The sequence below is a fragment of the Manis pentadactyla genome, chromosome X (genome assembly GCF_030020395.1).
Source record: "Manis pentadactyla isolate mManPen7 chromosome X, mManPen7.hap1, whole genome shotgun sequence".
NCBI classification, from domain to species: Eukaryota; Metazoa; Chordata; class Mammalia; order Pholidota; family Manidae; genus Manis; species Manis pentadactyla.
This window is the reverse complement of record NC_080038.1, coordinates 105,954,968-105,967,330: the sequence shown is the minus strand read 5'-3', so window position 1 is coordinate 105,967,330 and position 12,363 is coordinate 105,954,968. Positions and strand designations below refer to the sequence as shown.

The 12,363-nt window shown below is 45.5% G+C and overlaps 1 protein-coding gene across 8 annotated transcripts in view; it reads left to right on the top strand.

The window, feature by feature from the left end:
* Positions 1–11,320, top strand: part of CHRDL1 (chordin like 1) — a 119,627-nt gene extending 108,307 nt beyond the window's left edge. For 4 of the 8 annotated variants that reach the window (XM_057495221.1, XM_057495220.1, XM_036912645.2 and 1 more), the window contains 4 exons: positions 3,462–3,629; positions 5,696–5,785; positions 8,938–9,046; positions 9,865–11,320. In XM_057495221.1, the coding sequence (XP_057351204.1) occupies positions 3,462–3,629; positions 5,696–5,785; positions 8,938–9,046; positions 9,865–9,937 (440 nt within the window). In that variant the 3' untranslated portion in view covers positions 9,938–11,320. Of the gene's footprint in view, positions 1–3,461; positions 3,630–5,695; positions 5,786–8,937 lie in introns of all 8 variants that reach the window. The other 4 variants (XM_036912650.2, XM_036912651.2, XM_036912648.2 and 1 more) reach the window with 1 other exon arrangement.
* The last annotated feature ends 1,043 nt before the right edge of the window (positions 11,321–12,363 follow it).

The following is a 12,363-nucleotide window of genomic DNA, read 5'->3' as shown; positions in this document are numbered from 1 at the left end:
TAAAACCTTGATGTTCATACTCTTTGGCTAAGCAGTTGCACTCCTAAGATCTTAAGAAAGTAATCAGAGAAACACAGATATGCAAAAACAAGGGTTTTGCTGCAATGCTGCTCACAGCAGTGGAAAATTGGAAGCTGTCTGACAGTCCACCAATATGGTTAAACAAATTACGGCGCATCTGTACTGTGGCATATCATACAGCCATTGAAAATCATCACATGCCAAGATTTAATGGCATGGAAAGATGTTTGCAATGTATTTAGTAAGTACAAACGGCAAGCTGCAAAGCAATATGTGTATCATGATCCCACTTCTGAGTTTAAAAAGAAAGCACTTATAATACACTTAGACAAAAAGACAAGACTGGAAGAGCACATGGCAGAAATGTTAACAAGGGCTGTCTTTGGGTTACTGCATTACAGGTAATTCTTATTTTCTTCTTTTTGTTTATCCATTTTCCCCCCTAAATTTTCAACAATGTGTATTATTTTTGAAATTAGAAAAAATAATAAAAGTTAATATTTTAAAAATTGCCCTCCAGAATCCCAGTTGGCAATATATTAAGAGCCTGATTGACTCAGCCTGTTTCTCTGGCAGGGCTGCTTTCCCACTCTGCTCAGGTGTGTGGAGATGGAGGGCATATTGGGGCACACTGAAGGAGCATTTCCATCCATTCTGTGTGCTTGTCTTTCAGTGAGCCATACAGGGCTGCAAACTGACTCCTGTCACGTGGCCTAACAGGTATCACTATCCACAGAGGCCCGGGCACCTGCTGCACACACTCAGAAAATGCAGGGCATCAGAGGGCGGGCACTCAGTCATGCAGTTCAGTCTGGAAGTACAATCTGTGTGTGAGGCACTTCCAAGCGCTGAGAACAGAGGTGAACAAGACAGATGAAGGCCACATGCTGGCGCTGTCCTTACGTTCTAGAAGGGCAAAAAAGACAATGAACTCAGAGCAACAGGGCAATTCTAGGTAGGGATGAGTACTATGAAGATGACAGGATCGGGTGATAGTGAAGGGGCCCTTTGAAAAGAGTGGTCAGGGAAGGCTGCCCTGAGGAAGTGATACTTGAGTAGAGTCCTGAACGATGTGAAGGGTGGAGAAATGAGAAGATTGTAACATCACCAGACTTTTAGAGAGTAATACATGACACAGAGAACAAGGAGCACAGAGGGAGGAGGGAAGAAGATCGGTGGAAAAAATGAACAGTAAATTCAGTTATTCATGTTGAGAAGGGAAAAAGGATACATAAAATTCCCTGATGATCCAGCCAAAAGTTTCATTATAAGAGATGACTGCAGGCTCCTCGAGCAACAAACTGGGGCCAAAATAAGGGATGCAAGTTTCAGCTCTCTGTCTTGCCTTTGCTATGGAAGAGGGTGGCCTTGCCCTGCCTGTCAGTGGCCACCTTCAGGGTTGTGTCGGACTTCCACCTCCTGAAGTTTCCTCTGTCACCTCTCACTCCCGCACACCAACCCATACCACCTGATACCTGGAAGGGCCATAATTACACATCCTTCTGGGTCACAGCGTAAAAAGCCACTGTTAAGGTCTAAAAGTTTCCTGGGCTGGGATAATACATCTCCTTCATCAGTCATCCCCACTTCCATAGGGAAATAGTTTCCCCATTTCTTATTTCTGGAGCGCTCAAGACAGGAGCATTCTCATGGGATGTGGGAATGGCCAGAAATGACTTCAAGCATGGCATGCTGCCCTGGAAGGAAATGAAACTAGGTGAACATGGTGAGATCTGAAAGCACCTTGAGGGAGGAGGCTATGGAATGAGGAGGATGTTGCCGAGTAGGTAGTTCTGTTTATTCTTAATATTTTCAAGTGCCAGCCAGGGTTGAGTCACTAACGGATTTCGTTGTTTGTAGAGCCATTCCAGTGAGTACATCTCTTGGAGAGGAAGGGGTGGTGGTACAGGGCAACACTTCAGGACATTGGGAGGACGTGAAGCATATTAGAGGTATTTCCAGTGTCATCACGGATTTTATATGGCAGTTATAGCTGTAGCTGGTCTGAAGCTGGTAAGCAAAATTTAGCAAATGAACTCAACTCTCATACTGAAGGTTATAAATAATAGAGGTCCCCATCTACTCAGTGGCTACCTTTCCCCTCCACCTGTTTAAGTGCTAGCACACATCCCTTCATTACTTAAGCATATCACCAAAAAAGACTTGCCCACCAAGTAATTAAATAACTAAAAAGAAGAGTAAAAGGAGAAAGGAAGCTGGATTCTAGGGTAATTTACAAACCGAGTAAGCCAACCAGGGATCTTGAAGAGAAGACCTGGGCTCTGTCCTGAGGGTGATGGGGTGGAAAAGCTAATCAGGTCAGCAAGAGACATGCAGTAGCACATTGGATTACAGCCTTTGGGCCAAAGGCATCCTACTGGTTAACAGTGAGTCTTCCTGATTAGAGTCACAGATCCCAAGCACTCAGCCCTCAATGGTGTCATCAGATTTTCTTAGAGATAGCTCCTGCACATAGAGTTTTCAGGGTGTTCATAGCTTCCCTTTGTGGTTCCTGATTTGAGTGTACACTTTAAATACACAGCTGGAGGGTGCCAATTACAAGGCCAGCAAACAAACCTAGCTCATGGATTACTAGCCAGAAGAAATATTTTCTGGAGGGGGGCTGAGGAAAGAGGAGGGTGGAGCAGAATGGGGAGCATCAAGGAGCTGGTACTTTTATGCCTAGAAGCTGAAATCTAGCAGTTTCATTTATACTTTAAATGATCCATAGTTGAAGGATTTCACCAATTTTTTGTGCGTCTCTCCCAACCATTCATTTGGCACAGCACACACATGACTAATCTGACATCTAGGTTTTGGCCCTGCTGCTGATCCGGTATTATCATTCCCCTTACAAACAAATCAAAGAGCATTCAGAAATGTCAAGCCAATTTGGATAGAGCCTTTGGGCAAGTATATGCACATAAATGAGTGTCATAAATGTTTTCTAAGTATACCTAAGTGATGTCAGGAAAGTTAACGGAGGCCCTCTGTCAGTCCATTCCCTGGGTCTCTATTGGCAACAGAGCTAGACACACCATGATCCTGACCCAGGATGGAAAACCCTATGTTCTCTTCAGTGCCCAAGAGATTTGTACCTGGCCACCACATTCTTCCTCTTCATGCAGGTCCAACTCTCATATGGTGGTGGGTGAATCCAGGTTAGTTTGTGGGCCAGTGTTCTGTGGAACTATGGATTCTGTCATCACGCAGGCTTAAACCGAGTCATGTGCTCCGTTGTTACTTGGTGATGGTTACAGGGGCAGCCTAAGCTGAAATAATGAAATATGTGGGAATTTCTCTCCCTGTAGGAATATTCTTGTTGATTTCCCACTTTTGATAAAAGATCAGGTCTTACAAATAATGAGCTACATAAATGCAGAAGTCGCTTCTAATTTTTGGAAAACTGTGACAAAACCCTGCTTGCTTCCTGATTCCAGAAGAGCTTCCAGGCCAAAGCTTTGACAGCAAAGGCTACTTTTGTGGAGAAGAAACAATGCCTGTGTATGAATCTGTGTTCATGGAGGATGGGGAGACCACCAGAAAAATAGCCCTGGAGACGGAGAGACCACCTCAGGTAGAGGTCCACGTGTGGACCATTCGGAAGGGTGAGCAAGACAACATTACTTCCTTGTTATTTCTTTTTGGTAAGGGGCCCACTGGGAAGGAGGGGAAGACTCACCTTCATTTTGCTTCAGCCTGTTCCTCTGTTCAGGTCAGAACTTTACCTGATTGCTTAGAAACTAACACATGACTACCATAGTTGTTATTATGGCTTTTAATTTTAACCATGGCCAGGGCTAAAAAAGTTAAGTCTTGACCCTTGGGGTTTGTTGACTTTCTCACAGCACCAAAGGCCTGGAGGAGTGGTTTTCAACCCTGGCTGCCCGTCAGAATCATCTGGGAGAGGTTTTTAAAAATACCAGATGCCTGGGCCTACCCCCAGAGGTTCTGATCAGTTGGTCAGGAATGGAGCCTGGGCCAAAGTGTTTTTCTTAAAGCTCCTCAGGTGATTCTGCTGTGCAGCCAGCATTGGAAACTCCCAAGCCATCCTTTCTGATGGTGGTCTACCATCCTTTACCATACAGAGCTCCCTGAACATGAAAATCCAGTCATTCGGTGCAAAGCCAAGTCTCTCAAATCATGCTGTGTCCTCTGGGGCAGGACAAATTTAAAACATGCCCTCAAGAAGATCATACAGTCTCACTGGAGAAACAGTCCCAGTCCTGACGTCCAGTTCTCTCTCTGATTACTCTCACTGCCTACCACAGCAAGCCACCGTGTGTTCATTGTGATCCTACAGCTATACAAACCCTCCCAGAGATACAAGACTTGGGCTGATCTAGTCTGGTCAGGTTTTCTAGAGATCCAAGCGCAGAGGAAGTGATGTGCATCCTTTGTGGACTGGCTCCCGTGGAAGGCTCCAGAGTGTTCAGGTTTTCATATGCTTCGGCACCATACGAGGAGTGGCTTTAAAGTAAAGCACAGCTTCCTGACTGCATCCAAGAGAAGTGAATTCAGTAGGTCTTGGGGAGGGGCTCAACATGTGACACACGGCCATAGCCAGGTGATTCTAAGCAGGTGGCACTCAGACCATCCTCGGAGAAGCAACTGCTCTAGTTCTTGTGAGGGCTTCTTTCCCTTTTCACAACCATCTTTCTTTCCCAAAAGGACAAGCTCCTCTCCCTACCTGTTAAAAATATGCTAGAGCACACACACATTCTCATCCACGTATGCTTGTGCTTTCTACCTAGGAGTGTCGATTTTCCATCTCTAACTCCCTAGCTCCTCTGTGACTGGCCATCTAGGCCTAAGCACTGTTCTGTTGGCTTTCCTAGCAGTGGGCCCTCTGTTTGTCGCCCCACATCTCACCCCACAAAGGTGTGTGGATGTTTTCAACTTGCTTGTGTAGCATCTGAATAACCTCCTGTTCATTGTGCTAGGCAGTCAACATGTTTGCTTGGTGAGCAGAGAAAACCCCAGGCCTCATCTGCATTGCTCCTTATAGACCTCTTGGGAGTTGTTTAAGTGGGCTGGTGACATGGTGCTCTTTACCTGCAAGGCAGATTTCAGCTCTTTCCATGTGATTCTGACAAAGGCTAGTCAGGCAAAGTTCAGTCTATGGGAGCCCTTTTGTTTTAACTCCCCCCATTAAACTAAAGGAGCCACAAATATTTCCCAAAGAAAAATATGCTCTTCCATGAGTTCAAGAACAGGAACAGCTTCTCCATTTCCACAGCCTGTCTGCAGCCCACTGCTGGCTCTCACTGCTTAGCCAGGAGGGCAGCCCAGTGGTTTGGCAAGGGCATGGTGTGCCCGGACTTGGGGCAAGCACAGAATTTCCAGTACTGCCTTTGGCTGTAGAAGCTCCAAGCAGCACCCATGCTTAATTCCATGAGGCTCTCCCTAGAAGGGAGTCCCTTGCTCTGCAGCGCTGTCTCCCTTATCTCCATCCTCTGGAGAACCAAGGGGAGGCCAAGGAGCCAAGGAAACAGATGGAGTTGATTATAACCCTTGAGCCATCCAAGTTCCTGGTTAAGCACATTACACAGCCCAGCTCCATACTCCTAAGCCCCAGTTATGAGAGGATATGCTCAGCCCAGGTGGAAAAAGTGGAGGGGGGTTCCAGGTAGAGAGCACCTGACCACCTGCCCCACTTCTTGCTTGGCCCCAGGCATTCTCCAGCATTTCCATATTGAGAAGATCTCCAAGAGGATGTTTGAGGAGCTCCATCACTTCAAGCTGGTGACTAGGACAACCCTGAGTAAGTGGTACCTCTCTTTCTTTACTCCTCCCTGGAAAACAACTCCAGTTTTCAATGTAGCCTAGCCCCAAATCAGGTCCCTCCATGTTATCCATGCACATTAACAGCCCTCGGTACCAACATCAGAGGCTGTTCTGTCTCCTCCAGGTGACTTAGCAGTGGATGGGGTGTCTATGAACAAAAAACCTGAACCTGGTGAATACAAATCCAGAGGTAGCCAGCATAAGCTACCTCAGGTTCAAGGTTTCCTGAATATCTTTAGTGAAACTGCTAACCCCAGAGTCTCAAGAGGGTCAGAGACAGCTCACAAGATTCCAGGTCTTGTATATTTGTGGAGACTTCACATCCGGAAGGCTATGTCCTCTGGTGGTGGGGCTGAGAGACAGAGTAAAAAATGAATGCATATCAATGCCCTTGTTGTATCAAAGCTCTGGGTGACTCTATGGAACTGCCCCTGGGTGGTCATGTTTCTTTAAAGGCATTCAGGTGCTCACGCATACTTGCAGCTCTCCCACTTTCTACGCTAGATGGAGCCGAGGAACTAGATGCTACTAGACACTGGGGGTGGGGACACTCCGGAAGGAATAAAAGACACAGAATTTTTATCCACAGAGAATTGTAATGGGCGAGACAGAACTTGAAAATGCCTTCACTGTGACTTAGTATAGTTCTGAAGAGTTAAATACCTAAGTGCTCAGGGAGATCTGCAAAGAACAATGAGATGAGAGTCAGGTGGGCTTAGTCCAGGAAGGCTTCGGGGAGGGGGTGTGTTTTGAAAGACAAGGGTGTGACTGGGCAGCAGGTCAGGAAATCAGTCCAGGCAGAGGGTGCAGCCTAAGAGAAGACTCAGACAGGAGCAAACAAGAAATGCGGGGGTAGGTGAGGAGCAATTACAAAGGCCACATAGGGTACACTGGAAGTTGAGAAGAGTTGTAGGTAGGAAGTAGTCAGGGGGCCCAGAAGGAGCCAGCGAGAAGATAAGATATAAGGCCAGTAGCATTGGTACTTGCTGCAAACTTAAAGTGCAGTAATAGCAAAATGGTGCTTTGGGAAGATGTCTCTTAACTGTCAGGTGGATTTATTAAGCACCTACTTTGACAAAGCCATATTCTGAAGAACCCAATACGCCATGCTAAGAAGTTGAACTTGTTCTCCAGACCAGAGAACTTCAGGGTAGATTTCTGAGCAAGTAAATGAAGCATTCAGATCTGTTTTTTAGTAAGAAGTACTTGGTATGCAGGGTGGAGGGTGGACTATCAGTGAGAGAGCCGGTGATGGTCTGAATTAACTGTGTTAGGTCGGTTAGACAGGGAAGGAGAGGTCACTGTGAGGGACATCTCTGGGGTCAAATCATCAAGATCATTATCAAAGAGGGAACTGGAATGTAATGGAAGAGATAAATGAGCTTGGAATGACTCCAATAAGAACTTTATGGACTGGGTGAGTGGTAATGCCATTCCCCAATGGAAAACTCTGGAGAATAAGCAGGTATTGGTGAAAAGAAAATGAATTTCACTTAGAGCATGTTTAGATTAAGATGCTTAAAGGCCATTGGAGCAGTTATCCAATAATAGGCTGCCGGAAATCGGGCTGATGAAGTCACTTGATTATTCTGCTGGTGACTGATAAGACCATAAACTGGATGGGAGAATTCAAATGGAGGAGCTGGGAGTCCTCACATGGGAGTTAGGAGTAAAGGAGGCAGCCTAGGATCCCAGGATCAGTGATGTGACTTTTGAAATTACCAGTTAATTTCAAAGAACATGTTTTTTGTTCATCCTGTGAGCAAGGCACTGGGAGAAAACAGGGAAGGATGATTTAAACTGCCTGTAACAGAAAAGACTTGGGGTGTATAACGAAGGAGATGGTGTGTGCCCCTATCTGTGAGACTGAAGGAAGTAGGTAAGGAGATGATCCTGCAGGGTCACCTAGGGACAAAGAAGAACAATCCTGACCCCTTTATACAATATGCCTAGCAGATCCTTGCACACACTAAGGCTTTCACAAAAGCTGGTTCCTTCCTTGAGCGTTCTCTCCTTTCCCATCAAGTCTGAGAGAATAGGGAAAATCCAAGGGGGAAAGGAACAGAGAAATTGAGTCTGTAAGGATGAGAGCCATGTTCTTATGTGGCTAGGGAAAGGGAAGATGTTCAAAATAGGTTCTAGATTAAGAGGAGCTTGCTGACCTTGGACTAGGAGTTCTCTGGGTTTCAACACCATGAAAGCAGGATTAAAAGACTGAAGAGGATATCCACGGTGGGCAGTTTGTTGTGAAGGCTATTTGATAGGGCAGGACCATAGCAGGGAAAGGAAGATCTCGTCACTCAAGCACCAGGAATGTTAGAAATGAGATGGTCCAGGGATGAGACATAGGGGGGCTTCTGGTGCTGAGCACAGAGCATCCACTCAAGAATGTTTGACCAATGAGCCTGACAGAATGGGAAATAGGCAAGTCGGTAAGGACGCGCTGGAGGTGTAGACAGTTCCATGGAGGGCGAGGAGAAAACAGGAAATGGAAGGGATCCAGCCTGAGTAGAAAGGGATCACATAGGGGATATGAGAATGGAATTCTCTAGGGAGCCATAGGAGGGGACTGAGGGATTCTGAAGAGGGGGTAAAGACAGCATGTGTGCATGGGAGAAAATGGAGGTGAGCAGTTTCTAACAAAGGGCGGCAGGAATAGAGAAAAGAACAGTAAATAATCAAGTAGCCCAAACTGATATAAGGGCCCCCCAAAGAAAGCAAAGCCTCAGTAACACCCAGGTACTGTTTTCCAAAATGCCTTATTCAACCTGGTGCCAAGTGAGCCACCTAAACAGCTAACAACCTGATAGTGGAGCATTTTGCAAGTGCTAAATATACTGTAAAAATTGCAAGAATAATACTTAGCTTTTACACTTGAGGCAGTTACATATTATTCTTGGTATTCTTACACATGCTGTGTGTTGAAAGGAAAACTCCATGGCCCATTTTCCTATCTGTCCCCAGAAAAGTGTTTTAGGGACTATTTTGCCAAAACCACCTGACATTTGTATTCCAGCTTCCCTGGTGGGTCCGGGAGTGAGTGGTAAGCATGGGGGGTGTATTGCTTAAACTCGTGACTGGCTGTGGTCTCCTCTTACATCTCCGGGCCACTTTGTGTTTGCCTTTTAGGCCAGTGGAAGATATTCACCGAAGGAGAAGCTCAGATCAGCCAGATGTGTTCAAGTCGTGTGTGCAGAACAGAGCTTGAAGATTTGGTCAAGGTTTTATACCTGGAAAGGTCTGAAAAGGGCCACTGTTAGATGAGACAGACAGTATTGGATAGGGTAAAGCAAGAAAACTCAAGCTGCAGCTGGACTGCAGGATTATTTTGCTTAAGTCAACAGTACCCTAAAACCCCAAATTCCAACACAGTTAATTATTCACGCCATGCACAGCATCACTCGCTCCTTTATGTGGAGTGGTGTGTCAGCCCTTAAACATCTCCTCCAAAAAGACTAGAAGAGTCTTGAATTATTCATGGGAGGAAGAGGGATAGAACACCACCACAGCACTCTAGTTTCTGGGAGAATCACATTTCTTTACAGGTTAAAGAGGAAACAGAACCCCAGGGTCTCTATCTGGAAAGTCATTCCAGTGAAAGAAGGAGGAGGGAATTGCTTAGTAGGAGTTCTATAGTACAGAGAAAATACTTGGATGAAAGTGTAATCTTCACATTTTAGAATGTCTTGTGTTTTTTACAAAAATGAATTCCCCATCCTCACATACACGGACATGCACACACACACACACACACACACTAAACTACAACCTTCATTCTGAGGCAAGGCTAATATACATTCTCCCTTCCTTTCCATTGCCTGGCTCCCAAGTAGCTTGGAGGTTGTGGATATCCAGGAGGATGAATAAGGAATTGTGAGCAGAGGGCTCTGTCTGTCCTCAGGTCAGTGGGGTGGTGGTTGAGGTCACTGGCTATGGTGGCAGGGTGAAGAATAAGAACACCATTTCATGGTCACATTCAGTTTGAAGCAGTAAATAGCTTTTCCCTAATGATATGACTTTTTCTTTTCTCCATGAACCTGTGGGGCCTCCATAAAGAAGTTGGAATTGGGGAAGATTTTCAGAAATTAAGTCCATATTAGACAAAATAATTCTTGATGAAAGGAGCTGATAGAACTCAGCAAGTCCATCTCTGTGTTTTCAAGTCAATAAAACTCACCAATTCACAGCTCAATACTCATTCATTTTCTTGAGGCCATAGTTCTTCAGTCCAAAAATACAGGTTTAATATTGAATTCTAGAAGCTCCTTAAAAGGGCAGTTTCCCTTCTCCAATTACAGGAGCTGATTTTTACTTTGCAAAACAGATCATCTTTACGAGCTTCTCTGAATGTTGACTCTTTAGTTAGGAGAATTAGTGCTCATTTGGGGAGATAGGAATTCTGACAAAGGTCTTTATCCTCTAAACCTTCCTCCCATCCTCATCTCATCACCAAGCATGGGCTTGAATCATGGATCTTACAGAAGGCTGCTCTGAAAATGTCAATTTGCAGCCCAATACCAGAGCAGAAATTATTCTGAGACCTGGCTTTAGAAATCATCTTTGTGGGAAAAACTATAAATTCTCCACAGCAAGGATCTCAAGCCTGCCTTCTATATCTGTTGCCTCTGAGGGGCATGAATGAACTCTAGTGAGTACTTAGAAATATTAAGGACCCAGAAATCTCATATTTCCTACTCCATGACCATAGGTGAGAGGAACATGTTTTTCCTTAGAGTATTTAATACCAATAGAGAAAAATGTAAAAGGGTCCAGTCTTTGCGGCAATCTAGCATAAAGGAGTCTGTTCTGATAAAAGATACAGGCCCTGTGTCCAGGCCTTCATGAATGAGCGTCCCACCAGCCCCTCTCACACACCTCCTCCTCAGGAAAGAGAGGTAGGACATCCGGGCTGAAAGGCCACAGAGCATTATTGCAGGAAAGGTGTTAAGAAGCTGCTGCCTGCCTCCCAGAGGTGGCAGTATTTCCATAGGGTGGAAACAAGGAACGGGATCCTGAAGCAAAGTGGTAATTTCCCCTCCTGATGACTCACTCCAAAGCCTTCCCACCCAGGTGTTCTCTGAAAACTCAACCTTAAGGGAACACCCAGAGAGCTTCCCTAGATAGACTCTTGCCCCCAGGAGCTGGGACACACCCTTACAAACCGCTGTGTGAGGCAGGAGCTGGGGCGCCGCGCTAGGCCAGCACAGACACCCGCCGGTGGTTGGTGTTGTATAGGCCTAGGCCGCAGGAAGAAGAGGCCAAGCCACCTGTAGTTAGTAGAGAGGAATGGATGTGGTTCTTCTTGTGTATTTATTTGTATCATAAACACTTGGAACAACAAAGACCATAAGCATCATTTAGCAGCTGTAGCCATTTTATAGTTAACTCACGTAAAGAAGTAATTACCCTTTCACTCTTCTCACAGGACATGTACCTAAATATGGTACTTATTTATGTAGTCACTGTATTTCTGGATTTTTAAGTTAATAAAAAGGCTAATTTTGAAAAATCAGGTGCAGTGCTGCTGTGTATTTGGCCGTCGGATCAGTGCTGAACTTGGACTGGGTACCAGGTGATGGGTGGGCCTGCCTGTTTCACACGCCACTTGGCATTCCTCTCACACTGTAGCTTTGTGGTCCCACTCTTAAAGTGGGACTTTTGCTGTCAGACTGCCTGGGTTTTTAATCCCTGCTCTGCACTTATCGGCTCTGTCAGTTTCCCCGACGATAAAATGGAAATAAGTGCATGTGGAGTAATCAGTGAGCATTCATTTGCAACCATGGATGCTCAAGAATGACATGGCACTGAGAATGGCCATTGAGTTCTGGCTCCCCTTTTGGCTAGGACATTTAAGAGATTGGGGACAGAAGGCCATTCATTGATGGGGGTTTCAAGAGGGCCTCAGTTTGGTCTGCTCCTCAGTGGCACATTAGCATGGGGAGCAGCGTAAGAGTCTGTCACATAGGCTGATCCAAACCAAATTCCCTCAAACCCCTCCTGATACCATCTAGATTTGTGTTATCACAGAAGATAGGAGATGGCTAAAATGTCAAACAATTAAAGGACAGAAAAGTGTGCATAGGGGTTAGCAATACAGAAGTCATTGGTAATGTGTTGGGGTAGTGATAGGAGCAGAGGCCAGAAGCAAGCGGGAAGCAGAGGAATTGGAGACAACAGTTACAGACATCTCTTTGGAGAAGCTCAACTACAGAGAAAGGAGTGATAAGGTGAAGCACGTAGCTGGAGAGGATATGAGGGCCAAGGACAGTCTTGTCTTAATTATGGGAAATAGTTGACCATGCCTGAATACTTAAGGGAGGGATCTTATAGAAAGGAAAAGATTGAAGATAAGGGGGGAAGGGGGCTAATTTGTGTGTGAGGTGCAGGAGAAGGCATGTCCCCATGGTGAGCCCTGGAAACTCAGTATTCCTGACCCACAATCTGGATAGAAGTTTGGCCTTTGGTTGCCAACCACATACTGTGAATTAGTTTTACCTAGTTCCCCTCATCTTTGTTAGTTTGGTGCCCCTTTTTACCCTGCATACTTTCTTCTGG